At 57.4% G+C, this 21,697-nt stretch overlaps 3 protein-coding genes across 5 annotated transcripts; all 3 read left to right on the top strand.

The window, feature by feature from the left end:
• Positions 1-112: 112 nt before the first annotated feature.
• AKT2 (AKT serine/threonine kinase 2) lies at positions 113-14,834 on the top strand. 3 transcript variants are annotated; one of them, XM_058195358.1, is made up of 15 exons: positions 113-300; positions 3,097-3,248; positions 3,583-3,696; positions 4,593-4,721; positions 5,041-5,152; positions 7,761-7,917; positions 8,131-8,262; positions 8,909-8,974; positions 9,379-9,447; positions 9,570-9,692; positions 9,789-9,917; positions 10,067-10,281; positions 10,791-10,878; positions 11,015-11,117; positions 11,222-14,834. In XM_058195358.1, the coding sequence occupies exons 3-15, from the start codon at positions 3,651-3,653 to the stop codon at positions 11,299-11,301; spliced, it is 1,449 nt and encodes a 482-aa protein (XP_058051341.1). In that variant the 5' UTR covers positions 113-300; positions 3,097-3,248; positions 3,583-3,650; the 3' UTR covers positions 11,302-14,834. The 3 variants fall into 3 exon arrangements, with proteins under 3 accessions (XP_058051341.1, XP_058051340.1, XP_058051342.1); XM_058195357.1 differs by lacking the exon at positions 3,097-3,248; XM_058195359.1 differs by lacking the exons at positions 3,097-3,248; positions 9,379-9,447.
• Positions 14,164-18,575, top strand: CCNP (cyclin P). Its single transcript, XM_058195363.1, has 9 exons — positions 14,164-14,299; positions 14,763-14,834; positions 15,484-15,571; positions 15,736-15,842; positions 16,386-16,484; positions 16,570-16,725; positions 16,931-17,089; positions 17,312-17,490; positions 17,877-18,575. Exons 1-9 carry the CDS (start codon positions 14,240-14,242, stop codon positions 18,055-18,057), a joined length of 1,101 nt encoding a protein of 366 aa, XP_058051346.1. The 5' UTR covers positions 14,164-14,239; the 3' UTR covers positions 18,058-18,575.
• TTC9B (tetratricopeptide repeat domain 9B) lies at positions 18,569-21,637 on the top strand. Its single transcript, XM_058195367.1, has 3 exons — positions 18,569-19,400; positions 20,551-20,733; positions 20,913-21,637. Exons 1-3 carry the CDS (start codon positions 19,031-19,033, stop codon positions 20,993-20,995), a joined length of 636 nt encoding a protein of 211 aa, XP_058051350.1. The 5' UTR covers positions 18,569-19,030; the 3' UTR covers positions 20,996-21,637.
• The last annotated feature ends 60 nt before the right edge of the window (positions 21,638-21,697 follow it).

Below are 21,697 nucleotides of genomic sequence, written 5' to 3'. Positions count from 1 at the left end.
TGTGGCTCGACTCTTCTTTGCCGGAGCGGCAGAAGCTGCTCCCTCGGGAGGCGGCTGCTGGCCGCCTTTGCGCATGTGCGAGGGGACATGTTTGCGCAGGCGCGGAGGCTCGGCAACGCGCCTGCGCAGAACGGCGAAGGCTGGCTGGCGGCGGGGTTGTTATCGTTCCTGCTCGCGTCCCGGACGCCCTTCCTGCGTGCGGGCCAGGAGGAGGCGGGGTTTCCGGGCGCGGGCGCCGTCGGACCTGACGCCACGGCAGCCCTGAGGATGGCCCCGTGGGGACGCCGGTAGCGGCGGCAGGTGAGGGGGGGCGGAGGCGACGCCCGCGGGCCCCACCGCCTGGCCGAGATCGCCGGCGCCGGGCGGCCGCGCGCAGGGCATTGTGGGAGGGAGGCCGAACCATCGGCCGCGCGGCGGGGGAAGGGAGGGCGCGGGGCGGAGGCGGCCATCGGCAGGGGGCGAAGGCTCTGGCGGCGCGCGCCCCCGCGGCTCGTGTTCGCGCTCGCGGGCCTCCAGCTGGTGGAGCCGCCTGGCCCGGCCGCCCTTCCCCTCTTAGGGCCCTCGGAGCCCGCCCGCTGAGCCCCACTAACTTCCTGCGCCGGCGGTGAGCCTCGCTGCGTTGCCCGGCTGGCTGGCGAAGCCGAATCCGAGGCGGCCCGCGCAGCCCCTCCGCTTGCCGGGATGAGTGGCGGTTGGCGGCGTTTCAGCGGGACAGAGCGCTGCCGGAGCGGCTGACCGGTCCGGACGCCCTGGGCCGTGGAGGCTCCCGGGAGACTTGGGACTCTCGGGCTGCTCAACCCGGGGAGACCAAGGGGCTGCCACATCTACTCTCCCAACCTCCCTCTACCTGCTCCGTCCAGCGTAGCCCCATGGGGCTGGAGGATGGTCACTCCGGAGGGAGGGAGTTCCCAGCACCCCAGGGGCCTCCAGGAGGAAGTCTCGATTCGGGGAAATAACACTTTCATTTTAAACAGGCCAAACAGTGCGAACGCTTTAACAAATGTCTCGAACTAGGAGGGCTCCCGGTCACAAAGGCTGGCGAGTTGGTGCTTGTTTCAAGGTGGGCAGAAGCTCAGGCCTTGAACTTCGCCTCCTTGCCACCCAAAAGTCCAAGCAGCGTGGGATTCAAGCCTGGCCTGGCCGCTTTGGAAGTCAGGGGAGAGCCATGAGCGGAGTGCGGTCTTGGGGGGCGGGGGGGGCAGCCAGTGCGAAGGAAGAGCAGGCGGATGCTCTGCCCGCCCAGGGGCTGTGCTGGTTCTAAGTGGTGCTTCCGCATCACTGCCACTGCAGAGCATGCAAAACCTTGACACCAGAGTCTTTCCCCAGGCCTCTCTTTTGTGCATCCCACAGATGTTTTCATATCCACCCTTCTACCTTGCCAGAGGGTAAAGCGATGCTGCTTCCTCCTGGGCATTCCTGAGCCTAAATGTCAATCAGAGGGTACAGCATCAGCAATGTAGCCCTGCCCACCACTTCCCATCTCTGATCTCCTGCTGGGAGACTTTCCAGGTGCCGTTTCCAGGAGAGCCACCTTTGCAACATTGCGTTGACTTAAAACCCTCCCATCTCTGGGCAGCAGAAGGTGGGCTTGAAAAGTGGATGTTTAAGGTGCCCTGGCTATGTTTGGGTCATGGCCACTTCTGATGCATTTTGGCTTATTGAGACACTGAGTTAGACAGACGGTGCATTTGATTCTTGATGAACATATCTTTTATGAACGCTGAAAGCATATGCACCAAGACAAATTCCTTGTGTGTCCAATCACACTTGGCCAATAAAAAATTCTATTCGATTCTATTCTATTTATTCCTTAGCAGTTCATTTTTAGGGAGGTGGAAGGCATTTGCCCCCGTCCTGTGTCCCTTCTGCCATACGTGATCAGAGTCCGTCGACCACAGTCCTTTCAGTTTCCCCAACTTACTTACAACTAGAGGTGGCTTGTAAAAGCATAACACTTGTAATGCTGAGCAGCTGTGTCAGTCTGGTCCCTGCCCTCTGCCATTTGAAAGACCTTTTGTCTCGTGGGCAGATTCCAGCCGACTGCCCTACCTTGCCTGCATGCTATGAGGAAAGAAGGCAACGTGGCTTCAGCCGCAGAGGCCAGCTTAGCTTTCTGCTCTTTTTCTGGCTATCGGCAGAAGCAGAGCCAACGGGAGAGGAGCCTCCGGTCCTTTTGCCCAAGCCTGGGCTGAGCCTCCTGATCCATTCCTCTCCAGTCTTCCGTAATGGACTCCAAAGCTCGGTTGCAACCCCCTCGCCGTCCCTGCCGCTCTCAGCCTCTGTAGCAACAACACACTGCGCAACATCCTTCTGGAGAGTCTCCCAACTGGGGCAAAGAGAGAAGCTTTCTCTTTCCACCTCCAGCAGCCTCAGCCATTGGGAAAGGGCACAGGAGGCAGATGACAGAAAGTGGTTGTTTGCCCAACTCGGATGATAATAGCAACAGCACTTAGACTTCTATCCTGCTTTACAGTGTTTTACAGCACTCTCTTAAGTGTTTTACAGCATCTGGCCCCCAGCAATCTGGGTGCTTCTAATACACACTGGCCAGTTTGGGGAACCCCTATTTAAAAAGCATAATACCAAACCCGAGGCTGACAAGACAGTCTGGAGGCTGGAAAGAAGTATCTAGACTGAGAGTGTTTAGTGTACAAAAGATGGGGCTGTGATAATTTTCCAGCCTCTGGAGGTGATCACCCAGGAGGAATGGCCTTGCAGTTTGTTGCCCCAGAAGGAAAGAGGGACCAGCACCAAGGAAGGAGGGTCAGGCTAGACATTTAGAAGGACTTCCCGACTGCACAGTGCAAGCTGTTGGCCAGTTAAGCAGGCTGCCAGCAAAGGGGTGGTAGGTTTCTCTTTGCTGGGGGTCTTTGCACGGAGGCCGGGTACCATCCCATTGAAGCTCTGTGCCTGTAGGCCATTCCATAAGATGGCTCTAATGGCTGCTCTGGTTTGTGACCCGAGGTTCTTAGGCTCCAGAAGTTGCTCCCTTTGCCTCTTCCTCATCACCTGCTATCTTTATTGGTGGTGGTGGTGCCTCTCTGAACCTCTTTGCCCCTTGGAGACATTTTCTCTATGTGGTTTCTCTGCCCACAGAAGCTTTCTGATTCACTCTGGGAGCCCAGCAGAATAAGAGCTGCCTTATGGAGATGGATCCAAGCTTAGCCAATCCTTCATAGGCAGCCATGTGCTCCAACAAAGCGTGCAAGTAACAAGCCGCTTCTGGAAGATCCCTGGTGTTGACCGTGGCAAGTCTGTGGCGTCCTGCTTCGTTATCCTGGCCTCTCCTGCTGGCCACGGTCATGTGGGGTGCAGCTACATGGCCTTGGCTCTGACTGGGAGGTCAAGGGGAGCCAGTGGAAGCACTGTGGCATTCAATCGGTCATAGATCTTAGCCACCTGCCAGTGCAGACGAGGGATCGGGGGACAAGGGTTGGAGCCAAGCTGGTGTCGATTGTGGCTTCGTCGAGAATGTCACGGTGTTCAGAAGCTGAGTTTGCTCTGCAGTGCTGGGTGGGTAGCAGGGCATCGGAGTGGCCACCGATGTTCTCAGGACCACAGCCGTTCCCTTCTCTCCTGCAGGTCGCCAGGCCACCTCTGGCCCCCCTGGCAGGCAACAGCCCCTCTCTGTGCCCCGTGGTGGCAGCAACATGAGTGAGGTGTCAGTGATTAAGGAGGGATGGCTGCACAAGCGAGGTGAGCGGTGCCCTGCCTGCCCTGTCAGAGGTCCTGCGCTGGCAGCGGGGCTTCTCCCCCAATGGAGACCTTTCCCCTGGGCTGCAGGCCACTCCTGAGTGTCGGGATGCTCCTTGCTTTGGCTGCAGCTGCTGAAGGCCCTGAGCAGCCTTCCCCGAGAGGGGCCCTCTGCCACTGGGCTGCATTTCTTCCAGCCCGAGGAAGACCCAGCGGTTCCATCCTTTGCCACAGTTGTGGTTCTGTAGTCTCTGCTCTTAAGGGGCTTGTCTCAACCATCTAGGACTCGCTGGTTGTAGGGCAACCCAAAACAAATCAATGGAGGTGTCTTGCCATGAGCTGTTTGTCACCAGGCAGGTCTCCTTCCCCCCCCCTCCCCTGAGCTGCTGCTTCTTGTCCAGTCCTGGTTTCTAGCAGACAAATATAGACCGCAGCTGGAGGCTATTTTGGTCCTGCCGTGGCCTGGAGAGGTGGCAGACTCATCTGTGGCAAGCCTCAGTCTGCTTTTGCCAACGGGGGCTTGGACAGGAGAGCAGCCCACCCTCCAAAAGCTCTCGCCTGGGCTGAGCTGCCCTGGCCAGAAGGTTCCTGCCCTGGAGCAGCAGGAGGCCTCCCCTGTCCCCCCTCCCCACCCACAGAAGCTCTTTCTCCAGCCAATGGAAGAGGCGCCTCTGATGGTCTGGCAAGGGGACATATGCGGATCTGTTCCTTTTCCAACATTTAGGCCAGATGGGAGCTTTTAAGGGTGTTGGGCCGAATGTGGAGGTTGATGGGTTCACATCTCTATGTCTGCCTACCCTATTCGATCATTGGGGAGGGGGGAGAACAAACCCTGCCTGCTCCTTGGGGATGGCTGGGCCCAGTACGTTTCCCTGGGTAACTCCAGAACGCCTTTCCAGGGGAATACATCAAAACCTGGAGGCCCCGATACTTCCTACTCAAAAGCGACGGCTCTTTCATTGGCTACAAGGAGAAACCAGAAGCTGCTGATCACAGCGCACCCCCTTTGAACAACTTCTCTGTGGCAGGTGCGTTGCCCAGGTTAGCTTGGAAAAGGTGGGTGGGCTGCTCTCCAGACCTCCAGGGACACTGGCAGAGGATCTTCCCTCACCAAGTGACTTGGGTGTGTGACTGACGGGTACTCTGGCATTGCCCTCTTCCTCTTTGCCTCTGCATTGAGGGAAGTTGCCCTGGCTAAGCACGTGTAGATCTTGGTCAGTGGAACTGGGCTAGACCAGGGCCATTTTGAAAGGGCTGGGCTGAGAGGGCCTCTGGAAAGGCTCCCTGGGGAGACTCCAACCTGGGGGCCCTTTCCTCCTCCTCCTCCTCTTCCCCTTGCCTCCCCAGAATGCCAGCTGATGAAAGCCGAGCGACCTCGCCCCAACACATTCATCATCCGCTGCCTGCAGTGGACAACGGTCATTGAGCGGACGTTCCATGTGGACTCTCCAGAAGAAAGGTGGGTGGACAGCCCCGAGGCCTCTTTTCGACCACCATCAGAGGAGCTTGGGCCGTTTCCTGAGGATCTTACCCACGGCACGACTGAAGAACTGGTTGCGGCCTGGGAACGGGCCGCGGCTGGGGCTTTGGACCGTGTCGTGCCTTTGCGGCCTCTGACCCGGCGTAGATCTCAATTGGCTCCCTGGTTTTCCGAGGAGCTGAGAGAGATGAAACGCCGGAGAAGACGCCTAGAGAGTACTTGGAGGTCTAGCTGTTCCGAGGCTGATCGGACACTAGTGAGGTCCTTCACTAGGACCTACCTAGTGGCAATGAGGGAGGCGAAGCGTTCCTCGTTCCACCCTCATTGCATCGGCAGATAACCGCCCGGCCGCCCTGTTTGGGTGACCCGTTCCTCCTCTATCAAGAGGGACGGGATGACCCCTTACAGGGACGAGCTGAGAGTTTAACGGTTATCTATACGATAAAATCGTTCAGCTTCGGGATAGTTTGGACCAAGATTGCGATGATCCAGCGGGATGACAGAGTCGCGTCTTGTTGAGGTTATGTGGGATGAGTTTGATTCTGTGGCTCCGAGGACATGGACAGGTTGCTGGGAGGTTACATGCAACTACATGTTTACTGGACCCGTGCCCTTCCTGGTTTGTGCTGGCTGCTCAGGAAGTGACACGAGGCTGGCTCAGGGATTATAAATGCTTCTTTGATGGAAGGGGTTTTCCCCGCCGCCTTGAAGGAGGCGGTGGTGAGACCTCTCCTCAAGAAGCCTTCCCTGGACCCAGCTATTTTGGGAAATTATCGCCCAGTCTCCAACCTTTGCTTTGTGGTGAAGGTTGTAGAGAGTGTGGTTGCATGGCAGCTCCCCCGGCACCTGGAGGAAACTGTCTATCTAGACCCGTTCCAGTCTGGCTTCCGACCCGGTTATAGCACGGAGACGGCTTTGGTCGCGTTGGTGGATGACCTCTGGAGGGCCAGGGACAGGGGTTGTTCCTCTGCCTTGGTCCTATTAGATCTCTCAGCGGCCTTCGATACCATCGACCATGGTATCCTGCTGCGCCGGTTGGAGGGATTGGGAGTGGGGGGCACCGTTTATCGGTGGTTCTCCTCCTACCTCTCCGACCGGCCGCAGACGGTGTTGACAGGGGGCAGAGGTCGCCCCCGAGGCGCCTCACTTGTGGGGTGCCTCAGGGGTCGATTCTCTCGCCTACCCTGTTCAACATCTATATGAAGCCGCTGGGTGAGGTCATCAGTGGTTTCGGGGTGAGTTACCATCTGTACGCTGATGATACTCAGCTGTACTTTTCCACCCCGGACCACCCCAACGAAGCGGTTGAAGTGCTGTCCCGGTGCCTGGAAGCTGTACGGGTCTGGATGGGGAGAAACAGACTCAAGCTCAATCCCTCCAAGACGGAGTGGCTGTGGATGCCGGCATCCCGGTACAGTCAGCTGCATCCGCAGCTGACTGTTGGGGGTGAGTTAGTGGCCCCAAAGGAGGTGGTTCGCAACTTGGGCGTCCTCCTGGATGGACGGCTGTCTTTTGATGAACATCTGGCGGCCGTCGCCAGGAGGGCCTTTTACCAAGTTCGCTTGGTTCGCCAGTTGCGTCCCTTCCTTGACCGGGATGCCTTATGCACGGTCACTCACGCTCTGGTTACGTCTAGGCTGGATTATTGCAATGCTCTCTACATGGGGCTGCCCCTGAGGTGCGCCCGGAGGTTGCAGTTAGTCCAGAATGCGGCTGCGCGAGTAGTAACGGGAGCCGCTCGTGGCTCCCATGTGACATCGCTGCTCCGTAGCTTGCACTGGCTTCCTGTGGTCTTTCGGGTGCGCTTCAAGATTCTGGTAACTATCTTTAAAGCGCTCCATGGCTTAGGACCCGGGTACTTACGAGACCGCCTGCTGTTACCCTTTGCCTCCCACCGACCCGTACGCTCTCACAGAGAGGGTCTCCTCAGGGTGCCGTCCGCCAAACAATGTCGGCTGGCGGCCCCCAGGAGTAGGGCCTTCTCTGTGGGGGCAGTGACGCTCTGGAACGAACTTCCCCCTGGCCTGCGTCAAGTGCCTGATCTTCGGACCTTCCGTCGTGAGCTCAAAACATATTTATTCATTAAAGCGGGACTGGCATAATTATTGATGAATTTTAATTGGGTATTCTTAATATTTTTTAAATTTTAAATCTAAATTTTAATAATTCAGCCTTTTAAAATTTGCTCTTTTTAACTGTTGTTTTAAATTGTATATATTTTGTTCTTATTCCGGCTGTACACCGCCCTGAGTCCTTCGGGAGAAGGGCGGTATAAAAATCTAATAAACCATAAACCATAAACCATTAGCAGCTGCGGTTTCAGATGCCAGTTGGGAGTGCTGGGTGGTCTGTTTGGGGTCATTTCCCGTCCTGCATAGTTCTGCATCAAACTCTTGCACCCCGGTCGTCTTTGGCCGCCAGAAATGCCCAGTTTCCCTGACCATGGCGGCTCTCTTACCCAGCAATGGCACCTTCTGCCTGGGGCTGCCCCCTTGGTTTGTCTCGGCTGCCCTGTAACGGAGCTGGCCTGCCTTGGCAGACTTCTGAAGCTTCTTGGCGCCCTGAGCGCCGGTTTGCATCTTCCTAGGGAAGAATGGATCCAGGCCATTCAGACGGTGGCCAACAGCTTAAAGAACCAGGAGGTGGAAGAGGAGGACAGGATGGACTACAAGTGTGGCTCCCCCAGCGACAGTCCGGGGGCCGAGGAAATGGAAGTGGCAGTGACCAAGGCCAGAACCAAAGCGGTAAGTGAAGCGGGTCTGCAGGAAGGAGACGGACGCTGATCTTGGCTGGTTGAGCGGTGCTGTCAAATGACGGCTGTGGGATTTCCAGGGATTCTACCTGAGTGGCTTTGCTCAGGCAGGCAAGGAGCTCTCCTTTCTCCTTCTCTCTCTCTCTCTCCCTCTCCCTCTCCCTCTCCTCCCCCCCCCCTCTCTCCCCCTGCCTTCTGTTGCCAGACCATGAGTGATTTCGACTACCTGAAACTCCTGGGAAAGGGCACTTTTGGGAAGGTTATCCTCGTACGGGAAAAGGCCACGGGGCGCTACTATGCCATGAAGATTCTGCGCAAAAAGGTCATCATTGCCAAGGTGGGCGGAAGCTCCAGCCCCTCTGGGGGCGGGCAGGGGCGGAAGAATGGAGAAGCTTGGCCAGGCCAGCAACAGGCGGCCTTGGGGGACCAGCCAGAGGGCTGCTGCCCAAGAGCAGATCAGAGAGGGGGCCTATCTAAGGCTTAGCGGCCAGAGGAAGATGTTTAGGGAGGTCCCGCCCTGACGGATCCAAGCCGTCTCAAGTCCTCTAGGATTCTCTTAGGGTAGAATTCGCCCACCTCTCCTTCAGAGGGCTGACCCGGGGTCCTTCCTCAGAAAATCTGGTAGTGGGGAAGCCCTTTGGAATCGGGGGCTTTCTGCGCCTGGAGTGAGAAAGAAACGAGCTCTCAGACTGTTTGATTCTGGGAAGCCCCTTTCCTCTGCCACCCAAAAAAAGAATGGATCCGACCCACATACACGCGCAGAGAAGTTAGCCATTTGGCTAAGGATAGCTGCCTGTTTCAGCTATGGGGGGAGAAGGGCATGTCTTTACTCCCACCAGCTGTTCCTCTTCACCGGCCCTGGGAAGGGTTGCCATTCCTGCTGTTTTCCTGGAGCCTGAAGAGACAGGGTGGGGGGGAGTTTGGTGGTGAAGGGCAGGTGCTTGCCAGGTGTGCTGGGTGAAGACGCTCTTCTCTCTTCTAAGGATGAAGTGGCCCACACCGTCACAGAGAGCCGAGTGCTGCAGAATACGAGGCACCCCTTTCTCACGGTACATTCCAAGGGCAGGCTGGCCATGATCCAGGGAGGGTTTGGAATACTTCCGTTAGCCGGAAGTATGCTTTGCTTCTGGGCTAAGTAGAGGGGGGCGCCCAGAGCTATTAAATGCCTGGGGGTCCTGCCCCAATCTGGAGGCCCAGATTGAGGCTGGCTCAATTCCACATCGTGGCTTCAGGTGAATGAGCCTCTGAAGTACCCTCCTCCTCCTCCTCCTCCTCGTCTCTCTCCCTCTCCCCTTCTCTTCCCATCAGGCGACATCAGAATACACAAGGCAGAAGAATAGGATTGTGTGCCAAGCCTCGGGTTGATTTTACTCAGAGCGCAGGGCCATGGTGGGCAGGGAACGGCTTCTCTGGAGGGGCCATTTCTGAGGGAAATCTCTGCCCCTCTTTCTAGGCCCTGAAATATGCGTTCCAGACCAATGATCGCCTCTGCTTCGTCATGGAATACGCCAATGGAGGGGAGGTGGGTTTCCGCCAGGAGTCCCTTCTTTGGAGTTGCTACGCTCTCGCTGGAAGCAGCAGTGGCCTTTGGGTCTGGCATCCCTGCCTGGCCGCTTCCCCCTGACCCGGCCGCTTCCGTTCCAGCTGTTCTTCCACCTCTCACGAGAACGCGTCTTCACGGAGGAGCGTGCCCGCTTCTACGGGGCTGAGATCGTTTCTGCCCTGGAGTATCTCCACTCACGGGATGTCGTCTACCGAGACATCAAGGTGGAGATGAGGGTCCAAAGGGTGGGCCCCAGGTCAGCTGTGTGGGGGAGGGGGGGCTTCCCTCGGCTAGGACCCAACCGCCTTTGTGCCTTTTAGCTGGAGAACCTCATGCTGGATAAAGATGGGCACATCAAAATCACGGACTTTGGGCTCTGCAAGGAAGGCATCTCAGATGGTGCCACCATGAAGACCTTCTGTGGGACACCGGAGTACCTGGCCCCAGAGGTATGGGAGGAAGGGCGAATCCAGCTTCGCCCAGCCACAGGGGGCCCAGGGCTGCCTCCTCTGGGGCCATGGCCAGCATGTGGAATGGCTTTCAGCCCCCGCTGCCAAACACTGCGTGTCTTACCCTTCTCCTGCCCTTTGCCCCACAGGTGCTGGAGGACAACGATTACGGGCGGGCCGTGGACTGGTGGGGCCTGGGTGTGGTCATGTATGAGATGATGTGTGGCCGGCTGCCCTTCTACAGCCAGGACCACGAGCGCCTCTTTGAGCTGATCCTCCTGGAGGAGATCCGCTTCCCACGCACCCTCAGCCCTGAAGCCAAGGCCCTGCTGGCTGGCCTGCTCAAGAAAGACCCCAAGCAGAGGTGAGGGAGTTCCTGGCTGCCCCTCCAAGCGTCAGCCAGGCCTTGGGCCTTCGCTTGGGAAGCAGAGGGGCCAAGCTGTCAAAGTCAGGGGTCCTTGGGCTGGGTTGCTGGATGTGCCGGAGAGCAAGAGCTGGATCGGGGTGTGTGTGTGTGTGTGTGTGTGTCCCTTGATCAGATTCAAAGGCCAAGCCATGGTTGGCATGAATACAGCATTGGGAATAAATAACAGTTGACATCTTTGTTTTAGAGGTTGAAATAAACACTTAGTGCATAGTTTGCACAAATGCACGTATAATGTGAGTGCCCTCCTCTCAGCAGAATATACAGTGAGGAGGTGCTGGGGTGCAGCTCTTGGGGGGGTAGGGCTGCTAGCCCCACCCTGAGGAATTCTCCCTCTTTGTCTTTCCCAAAGGGCTTGGTTCTCCCTCAAACAGGCATTTGCCCTCTGCCTGAATCTGTGGGCACACACATGCACACAGAAAGCTGTTAACCAAGCCTTTTCTTGCCAGACTGGGGGGCGGCCCCAATGATGCCAAGGAGGTAATGGAGCATCGGTTCTTTGTTGCCATTAACTGGCAAGACGTGGTTCAGAAGAAGGTAGGCCCTGCGGTGCTGCTGCTGCTGCTGCTGCCGCCCTTCTCCCCTCTGGGGCTCTCCAGGATGGGGAGGCGGGGAAGGGGAGTTGCAGCACGATCCCCCCTTGGCGCAGACTAAGCAGGCTCTCTCCCGCCAGCTCATGCCCCCTTTCAAGCCCCAGGTGACGTCCGAAATAGATACGCGGTACTTTGATGACGAGTTCACAGCCCAGTCCATCACCATTACGCCACCAGACCGATGTGAGTAGGGGGCTTTTCATTGGGAGGCGGGGGGACGGACCTCATGTAGTTCTTTGATTCTGGCTTCACTGGGAAGCCCCCGGCCGGGCTATTCTTGTCCACAGACGACTGCATGGATCCCCTGGATGCCGACCAGCGGACCCACTTCCCTCAGTTCTCCTACTCCGCCAGCATTCGGGAGTAGGGCTGCAGCGCCAGCCAGAGAGAGCCAGGACTCAGGGTGGGGGGTGGACCACCCCATCTGGTTGATCCCACCTTCCCACTGCTGGGAGCCAAGCGGAGGAGCCTGGACCTGCCACGTCAGCCCTTGCAGTCAGAATCAGCTGGCTCACTTGTGCCCATGTGTCCCTGCCCCCCCTCCCACACTCACCATCCTCTCTCCCTGCCTCTGGGCCACCTTACATGGAAATTGCTTTGGCGTGTTTGGTTGGCTTCTGAGGGCTGCGCTCTGCCACCAAATTGTGTCAGTGGAAGGCAGGGAGCACCATTCGCTGGCTCATGTTTGGGGTGCCACCCTGGACCCCAGAGTGTGGAGGATCCTAGCACTGTGGCTTGCAATGCTGTGCTAAGAGGGGCAGAGCCCCAAAATCCCGCCATCCTATTTCTATGGGATAGTGGCCGGCTGGCCGGCCAGCACTCAGGTGCCTCTTGGGGTCAGTGGCCTGGCAACTGTTACCTTGTTGACCTTTGGTGGGCTTCCCCATCACCTCCAGTGGTGCTGCTGCTGTTAACAGGAACTTTTGAGTTGCTCTCCAAATAATGGGGAACTGGCCCCCGCTTAGAACAGTGGCCTTTTCTAACAAAAGCCAGGGTGCTGGGCATGGCAGCCTCACTCTCTTGCCCCCTGCAAGGCCCAGCAGTGGCCCTCACTGGAGCGATTGGTCCCCAGCTGCCCCTGCCCATTAGTTCCTATGAAGGGGGCTGCCCTGGTGGAGCAGGGTGTGTATGGCCCTGGCAGTGTTTCCCTCCCAATTTTCAGCTGTGGAAGATGGCTGCCTGTGGTCTCCCATCTCTGGCCCTGTGGGGATGGCAGCCCTCCTCCCTTCTTCCCACGGCTACAGGGCCCTGCCTTGGGAGGAAGGGAGGTTTGCTAGCCGGCCGCCTTTCACCTTGCCCCCCAGCCCTATGTGGCTTGACCAGGGAAGGAGCAGGCTAGGCCAGGCAGATTTGAGCAGCTCAGTCTTTGCCAGGGCACAGATGCTGCTCAGCTGAGTTGCTGCAGAGGGCCCAGAAGCCACCCAGGCAGACAGACACACCTCTTGCTAAAGAGGAGGTTGTGGTCCTCTGGCAAGCATGGCCGGAAAGTGGACAGACCTTCCCGCAGCTGGCTAATAGTCCACAGCCCCCCATCCATCCCAGTGCAAAGAGTGGGAGGCCTTCAGGGAAAGGGACTGCTCCAGCTGTGTAGCTGGCAGGGCAGAGCAGTCCCTCCTGCCTACCTATGTCGCCTCTTGGGCAGGTACCAGAGGACGCCACCTGGTGGGCCAGAGGATAGCAAACGCCCTGAGCTCATCTTTGCTCTATCTGACTCTCCTATTGACCTCAGCAGACTTGGGGTTCCCGTGCGTCCTGGGTTTTGGGGACCTGCCTGTGCTAGGGACTTCTGCCAATTTCACGATTGCTCTGGGCTCCACCACGAGTCTTTGTACAAAACCTGGAGGCGGGGGGCACGGCGTGAACCTGGCTGTAAATATCCACGGCAGCCCTGTCTGGCTTCCCGTGTGTCAACTCTTGCAGGCAGCCAGTGGCAGTTGCACGATTGCACTGTGCAGAGCCCTCAAGCAGGCCGTTCCGTGATCCGATGTCCTGAGGGGTCCTGTGGGAAGTTGGAGGGAGAGGACAGGGCTCCCCCAGTGAATGCAGCCTTTGGGACTCCTGATCGGCTGCCCCTGGTGCTGCCTGTTTGCCTTGTGGGGGGCTCTCACTGGGCACTCCTGGCCAGAGCTCCTGAAAGTGCAGGGTGGGTGAGCCCTAGCTGCTCCAGACCCCCACGTGGCCTTCTTTTCAGCACACCTGAAGTGCCGGCAGCCCCCAGCCTCCTTGAGCCTCTTGGGTCTGCCCAGAACGCATCTCAGCCTGGGGTTCGGCTTCCTGGGGAGGAACTCTTGTGCCCTGCTGGACTTGTAGGGCTGGGTAGGATCTCTGTGACGCTTGGGGTGATTGGGGAAAGAACAGTTTTTCATGTTTGCTGTAGTTCTAATTCAGATTTACTAATTTAATGTTGCCACTGTTAGACTAGAGTGAAGCGCCCGCTCTGTTGTGGCACGTTTTCTCCCCCTTCTCTTCCCCACTGCTGGAAGTCAGCAGCCCCTCTGGCCCTTCGCAGACAGGGCTGGCTTGAGAGCCTGAGTTCCCTTTGTAAAATAAAGTTTGCTGGAGTGTTTTTGTAAATGTGGCTGATAAGCACAAAAACTGGAAAGGCTTTTTTTTCCTTTTTGGTAAACCAGAGAGTTGCCTTCCTCCACCCTCAGATTTGTACGGTACAAGCAATAAAAGATTTTATTTCTTGGTTATGTGGTGGTCTTTTTTTAATTTATTGTATTTATTTAGTATTATTAAAATACTTTACAATTTTAAAGCAACGCCCAAGCTCTTGTTCATTGTAATTGATTATCTACAAATTCAATCCCAGGTAGCCGTGGTCTTTTGAGGAAGGCTGCTTACCTCATTTTCGTAAGGATGAGCATTTTATCCAGGGAATTTCAGCAAAGCCCATCCATCCCCGTCTTCCTCACCTCCTTTCAATCTTTGCAATTTAAGCCCCCTCCTTTCAATGGTGGATCAGCGCTAAAGCAACCCCCAGAGTTGCCCCAGGTCCACCATGGTCCCTCCAACCTTTGAGCATCAGGCAATGGTTCCACCTGCCCTACCTTTCAGGAATTGGCACCATGCCAGGATATGTGTTCTTGCTCCCTTTCCCTTCCAGTCTGCCATCGGTTTTGAAAAGTGACCTAAAATTATATCCTGCAATATTATATTCTACCTTACCTTAGAACATCAAAACGTCCTTCCTGCTCCGCTCGCTGGTGGCTTGTTCTGCTAATGAGCCCTAATTTAGCCAAGCTGGGAATCCTCTGGCGCTCTGAGCTCCCTCCCACCTTCAGGGTGTTTGGGCAAAGGCCATGGCAGGCCCTGAGAGGAGGCCCTGGACGCTGCTGCAGCTGCAAAGAGCTGTTCTTTCGGTAGGGCCTTGTTTGTGGGGCAGACTAAGCTGAGCAAGTGCCCTGGGCTGTTGGGGGTTGAGCGTTCAGAGGGTGGTCATGGAAGAAATACTATTCTTGTCCTCTCACAAAGGGAGGATCTGTGGCCACTATCTTTCATCAAAGATGCCCATGACCAGTTCTGGCAATCTGGAGAAACAATTCTTTGGCATTGCTTACAAACATGCCTTGGTAGCTCCTCTGTCTGAGCTGCAAAGTTACCCCCTGCTCATCTGGGTTCCTCAAACTTGGGGGGGGGGGGAAGGAGGAATAGAGGCAGCGTCTCAGTCACTTGGGAGCAAGGACTCCCACTCCCACCAATTCGGGAGGGGCCAATGGAAGGCCTGCCATCTCTGGGGCAGCTGGGAAGGTTCGCTAATAAAATGAGGCTGCATCCTGTTCCTTTAAACAACCTCCCTCTTTCAGTAATGCTGCTCTCTTTCAGGTGGAAGAGAAAAGGGAGCCTTTGAAAAGCAAGAGCAATGAAGGCCAGAGCACCGAAAAAGCACCTGGGAAGGTGGGTCACTCCTGGCCCTGCAGTGGGGAGGGAGGGCAGCTTCAGCCTGAAGCTTCAGATCTGGAAATTATTTGGGTGCTCTCAGGAATCAATCCTGGGGGAAGTCAACCCAAAGTTGGGGCTGCAGGGGGGGCCACTGGCAAGAATCCATCTGGTCAAGGGAGAGAAGATGGCCAGCCCAACTTTAATGCCCCCTTCTCTGTGGGACTGCGTAAGAGGCATGTTTCAGCCCCTTTGCACCTGAGCTGTGGCAGTATGGTAGGAACAAATCCCCAAATCCTCCCCCAATACATTGGGTGCCAGATTCCCAGGGGGATTGGGTGAAATAGGACCACCAGAAACTCTAGCCAGGGAAGGAGGTGGAGCTAGGGTGCCTCTGTCAAGCATTAGGTTGCAGCCATGAGATTTGCAAGAGGGAGCTCGGGGTGGGCTCCCCTGGTGGGGTGAAGGCCCGGAATCCTGCCTTTGACCAGCATTGGACACAGCAGGAGGCAACCTTGAGCCCTCCAGGGCTCCAGGCTCTGAGATGGAGGGCAGCAGGTTGTGTGCAAAGGGTTGGGAGGGGGGAAGGTGGCTGCTTGGGCTTTGTTTCCCTACCCCGTCCCGTGCCTTGCCTTCCTTCTGGCTGCCCGACTCCCTCCTCTTTCAGAAAAAAGGCCTGGAAAGCTATGAAAAAGAGGCTGAGAAGTGGGGGTGCCCCCAAGCCCTGCCTGAAGCTCCTTTGCCAAGAGAGCGAGGTGAGGTGCTGATAACCCAAAAGGGCCCTGGAAGGCAGCGAATGTAGTCCATCTTCGGGGGGTGGGGGGATAATCCTACGCGTGCACCATGTTCTGTGACAAGCCAGCATTCCCTCATCGCAAGGAAGACCTGCTGATCTCCCAGTCTCCCCCCTCTCCCCCAGTGGTCCCAGCCTCACTGGCCCTTGCGCAGGAGCTGTCCCAAGCGATGCTGCGGATGGACATGGCCCTGGAAAGGGAGTACGCCTTTGACATCTTTAGCAACTTGATGGTGAGCACTGGCAATGGAGCCCTCCCCCCCACCCGGCCCGGCCTTTGGGAACACCTGGCCTGGATGCCTTTGGCATTGTGCTTCCAGAATGCTCTTTGCTGGGGAGGCAGGTGAAGGCGGGAGAGCTGGCTTGCTGCATTCCCTGCGGGAACCCAATTAAGGCATCCAGGTGCTTTATCCTCTGGAATGGCGGAAGATGCTACCAGCAGTCTTGGTAACTGTAAGATAGAGACGGACCCCCTTGGCTTGGCCCAGGTTTCAGGGTTCCTCTGATGGCATCTTTGCCTAGCCAAGGCAGCCTAAATCTCCATCATTTGGGGCTTGCTGGCTACTATGGCCTCTTGCTGTGTGTGCCACGTACACCCATTGAGGGCTTCCAAGGAGTCTGCCCTGCACTGGAGAAGAGCAGAGCAGAACACTGCCTCCCCCTCAGCTCCATTCCAGGGAACCTCTCTAGTCCACCTACTTCCCCTGGCCTACCCAATGAGCACACTGTGCCAGGGGCCAGGCCCTGCCCAACCTTTGGCTCTGAACTGTTCACAGCGGAAGCAGCCGTCGTATGCATTCCAGGGCTTTGACCTGCCGCGGTCAGTGACAGTGGAGATGCGAGCCCTTCTGGTGGACTGGCTGGTACAAGTGCATGTAAGTGCTGGGTTGGGGTGGCCAGATTTGTTGGGTCTAAAAGTGGGAGGGGAATTCCCCCTTACCTCTGCTCCTTTCCCTCCAGGACTATCTGAATCTGGCTGATGAGACCCTCCACCTGGCCGTCCATCTCATGAACTGCTACATGAGAGCAGGCCGGGTCAGGATCACTCACTTGCAGCTCCTCAGCGCCACCTGCCTCTTTCTAGCGTGCAAACTGGAGGAGCACACCTGTCCAGAGGTGAGAGTACAAAAGCTGGATTCGGGCATGTCTGTTGCCCTTCCAGAGACCAGGGCAAGCCAAGCGACTTGCTTGCTCTGCTTTAGTCCAGCAGCCCTTCTTGGTCCTTGGCCTTTGAGGCTGGCAGAGGAGGGCATCTGAACCTCTCTGGAAGCCCCCATCATGTTCTGGCATAAGGTTTGAGCTGCTCTCTCCTTTCCTGCAGCCAGCCCAGCTATGCTTCATGATGGAGAACTCCTGCAGCCGAAAGGACCTCCTGCAAATGGAACGCAAAATCCTAGCCCGGCTCAGGTTTGAGCTACACTATGCCAATCCCATCCACCTGTTCCGCCTCCTGGCAGAAGTGGCCCATTGCACCTTGGAGGTAAAGGTCCCCAAGTGAGCTGGCCGAGGCCCAGAACCAGCTTCAGGATCACCAGTTGCTGTTCCCAAGTGGTCCCTGGGTAAAGATCCCTGGCCTTGTGGGAGGGCAGGAGAGAGAGAGGTACCTTTGCGGACCTGGAGGACACCCCCCCTCCGAGATTTAGTCCTGGAGTGTTGGGGGGAGGCAGCAACCATCCTCTTCTCCCTCTTTCCCCATGTTCAGGTCCAGTTCTTGGCCCTCTATTTCCTGGAAGCATCTCTGATGGAGGTGGACTGCCTGCGCTTTGAGCCTGCTCAGTTGTCCTTTGCGTCTTTGTCTCTGGCACACCGGCTGTCATGGGAAGCCAGAATCCAAGACATGGATGCGATTCAGGAATATTTTCCAAAGTTCCACGTATACAGGTATGATAAGCAAGGAACGGAGGTAATGTCAATGAGAAATAGCAGAGGTGAAAATAATCTGGCATCTCTCCCTCATTTCCCAGCTTTTTAAAGCACAACCTCTTGGTCGTGAGGCTGCATGTTCCTTCATGTGCCCAGAGGGCATGGGAACTGCAGGTGTGGCTACTGCCCCAATTCTTGCATGAAACCAGATGTCTCATGCCCCATGGGGTGCCCGGTTACATCTGTACAGTTGTGCCCCATTCAGGACACTGGAGGTCAGCTGCAGCCCAGCGAGATGGCCCTGGCTGTCCTCCCAACCGCAGGGACTGGGGCATTTGAACAGTAACCAACCAAAGATGGGTTCAGTCGGTAAGTGCCCTCTAACTGTTCCTCTCTCCTCACAGTGAGACCGAGCTGTCGGCTGTCTTCCCGTCCATGGCCAAGGCAGTTTTGCAGGGCGCCAACGCCTCCCTTCGTGCCATCTTCCTGAAATACTCCAGGCCACAGAAGCTTTGTGTCAGCACCAACCCTGCAATTGCTGCCTCTAAGTTCTTGAGCCGCTTCCTGGGGGATCCCATCCAATGAGGGAGAAGGATGCCGGGATGACGTTTGAACTGGGAGTGCAGAAAGGCATGACTCTAGGCTCAAGAGAGTGTGTGGGACCCCTTCTCTCCTTTTCTTCCTTCATACAGAAAGTTTTCTCACTTCATCCTGGTCTGTTTGTCTGTCTATCCCACCTTCTCTCTGTGGTCTTGAGTCTTGCACAATCCCCCCCCCCCATGACTAAAAACAAAAAAAGAGATTGTAAGCAAAGGGACTTCATATGTCTAATAAAGTGTTTTATTCTCTTGGAAACACTCTTGCTTCTGAGGTCAGAAAAATGGGGTGCTTCTCCCTCCCATGGAGCTGGCGGGACCCAGGAGACAGTTGCAGTGTGGGGCCCAGGCTTCACAGCTCAGGTCCCAGAGGGGCTGGGGGGCTGCTGCTGCTGTGGCTACCAGCTGACCATGCTGGAGGGCATCCCAGGCTTTGAATTCTCCTGCTCCAATGACATTCCAAGCAGGTTACAAGCCATTTTGACATTCGTTCATTCATAGCCATGAGTCCTCCATTATGTGCTGCAGCTAATACACCCCCCCCTCCACCCCCCCCCCCCGTTGACTGGCTCCTCACAATGCCTCTCAAGCCAACTTCAGCCTAGCCGGCTGTCTGACCACACAGCTCCCTTCAAACTGTGGGAAACCCGATCTAGAGTCCAGCTTGGAAATGTCGGGTCGAGCAGGCCTCCGAGGCAGGGAAGAGGCGCTAGCCCGCCCATCCGCTGGGGTGCTGCCTGTAGCAACCTCTCCCGATTCGGTCCCGAGCCGTGCGAGGTCAGGCTGCTGGTGCTGAGGCGGGAGGAGTTTCCCACAATGCACTAGTGCGCTATCCGCGGTGCTGAAGCGGCGCTGGTGGCTCTGCCCGCATCCCTCCCTTTACGCCCAGCCTCTCTTCTAGCTCCCCGTCCGGCGGAAGCAGGCGTTGGGCTCGTTATGGGTCTCGGCCAGTGAAGGCGGGGATGGAAGAGCGCAGCCCGTACCAGAAGAGCCGCCTGGAGGCCGGCGGGGCCTCCTTAGTGCTGGGCACCGGTGGAGGGGACTGCCGGGCCCGCTGCGCCGCGGCTGCGGAATTGGAGGCCAAACTCCAACGGGCGGTGGAATTCAAGACGGAGGGACATCGCTGCTACAAGCAGAAGAAGCTCCGCGAAGCCATCGGCAAGTACCACCGAGCCCTGCTGCAGTTGAAGGGACTGGAACCGCCGGCCGCCGAGGGGGAGGCCGAGGCGGCAGCTGCGAAGGGCAGCTCGCTGGTCGTTTGGCGTCACCTGTCCGCCGAGCAGCGGGAGCAGGCGGACAGCACCGAGATGGAGTGCTACGACAGCCTGACTGGTAAGAGCCCGCCCCCGCCGCCGAGGTGGGAGGGAGGAGGAAGCCGCGTAGTCCTGGCCCCAGGCGGGGGGTAGAAAAACCCGACCCAGCCCGCCCAGCTGGAGAAAGCCCTTCAGAGTCGGACGCCGCTCCCAGCACTGTGGAAGGGGCCTCTGTTGCCTGCCGACGCCCAGGGAAGCGCTGCTTGTGGCCAACTGGAATTCTGCAAAGCCTGAAAAGGGGCCGCCGAACTTAATCTTGCCATTTGGTCATTGAATGCCAATTAAACATGTTTTTTTTCTGGTAGCCTTTTCCCTTTAATGTCATCAGGTGTTCCTTCCAATGGAGCCAAGCTGCTCCCTGTACCTTTAAACCCCCCTGGATGATGGGCCGAGGCCACCAGTTGGCCCAAAGAGCCCCAAAAGCCCCCGGGGCCTTTCAGCGCTAAGGCGAAGTTCCCTTGCTTGACCCGCCCGCCTCACAACCGCGTCCCAAAGCGCCAGGCGATGGCTCCCGGCCCGTCCTGGTTGCGGACCGGCCTCCTTGCTTTGAGACCAGCGGTGCGGGATGGAGGTCCTTCTCAGCGCCTGGCAGCACCGCGAGGTCTCTGGATCCTTAGTGTCACGTTGACCCTTTTGCCACTACAAGCCCTTCGAGGAGCGAAAGAGGCGGCTAGAGCTGCACTTCCGGTTGCATTCTTGGTGTGCAGAATGGAAGCCTTCAGCTGGGTCATTTCAGGTGGGATTTGTAGCTTGAAATGAACTTCGACAACTTTGTGCTTTTGTCTCAGAGAAGAAAGAGAAATGACAAAATGAAGGAAAGAGCTTAGTATTTGAAGAGGAGGAGGAGGAGGAGGAAGAAGAAATAGACCCACCCCAGTTTAACCCCAAAGAGTTAAACTTGGAAAAAAGAGGGAGCCTCACAATAGCCTCACTGCTGGGGAGAGGTAGTGCGGCGCGCGCGCAGTCTCTAGAGGGAGCAGCTCTCCTTCCCCCGCCCCCGCCCCCATTTGCTGCAGCCTGAGGTGCCATTGACCCCGGGTTGGATGAAGCGCAGCGGGGGGGGTCACCTCTCGGGGGCGGCTCAGTCTCACCACGCCGCCCCCGCCGCAGGTGAAAGCAGGGAAGGCGAGCTCGGGGTGTGTCGGTGCCTTCCGCTTTCTTCTTCGCAGCCTGCCTCCTGCAGTCGGAGCTGGTGAACTACGAGCGAGTCCGCGAATACTGCCTCAAGGTGCTGGCCAAGGAGAAGGGCAACTTCAAAGCCATGTACCGCGCGGGCATCGCCTTCTACCACCTGGGCGACTGCGACAAGGCCCTGCTCTACCTGAAAGAGGCCAAGGGCCGCCAGCCCACAGGTGGGTTTCTGGGCGGGCAGCGGGCCAGGCGGTAAGGGGCCGCTCGGGGACCCCGGCCCTGAGCCCCCGCTGCTCTAGGTCCGGGCAAGAAGGGGGCCAAGCCATGTCGGAGGGAAGCGGGAGGAGGGCACTTCCCATTCGGCGCAGCCCCCCCACGTTCACGGCCCCTCCCCCCCCAGACACCAACGTCCTCCGCTACATCCAGCTGACGGAATTGAAGCTCAGCCGCTGCCACCAGCGCGAAAAGGAGGTGACCGCGTAGAAGGGACCTGCCCCTCCCTCCCTCCCTCCCTCCCGTCTGTCTGGCCGGGCCGGGCCTTGATCGAAGCCTCAGCTGCGTCCAAGATCTGGGAATCCGCGATGCACTCCGGAGACAGCTTGACCCAGAGCGACCCGGACTGCGAGCTAGAGAATGTAGTGTTTTTTTGCCAAACACCTCTGGGGTGCAGCGTGCTTTCTTGGGACGGGGAAGGGCACAGATGCGACGGGCCCGGCGCAAGCGGGACCTTCGACAGGCTCCAAGGAGGGGCTTCTGGACAGGCGCGGGTTCCTTTCACGGCTCCGCGTCCTGGAGGGTTTTCCTCGGAAGTAGGAGAAAGGGGTAAAAGCAAAGGGAGCAGCCAGAGGGTTCTGGGGCTATGGCCATCATCCCGCCCCCAAGAATGGGTGAACACAGCATTCTTTTAGCCAAGCTGTGGGAGCACCCGCAGAACTCCCCTCGGGGTCCACCCCCCCAGCAAAGAGTAGAAGGGTTTTCTAGTGGAAGGAAGGAAGGAAGGAAGGAAGGAAGGAAGGAAGGAAGGAAGGAAGGAAGGAAGGAAGGAAGGAAGGAAGGAAGGAAGGAAGGAAGGAAGGAAGTGCACCTGCTGTTTCCTTCCTCCTCACACTCAGTATCTCACCTGGCAGGAAAACACTGTCATTCCCACCCACCCCCAGTTCTGCTCTGGCTGCCCAATTGCTTCTG

The sequence above is a fragment of the Ahaetulla prasina genome, chromosome 10 (assembly GCF_028640845.1).
Source record: "Ahaetulla prasina isolate Xishuangbanna chromosome 10, ASM2864084v1, whole genome shotgun sequence".
Taxonomy (NCBI): Eukaryota; Metazoa; Chordata; class Lepidosauria; order Squamata; family Colubridae; genus Ahaetulla; species Ahaetulla prasina.
The sequence above is the reverse complement of the archived record's forward strand: the minus strand, read 5'-3'. Positions and strand labels throughout refer to the sequence as shown.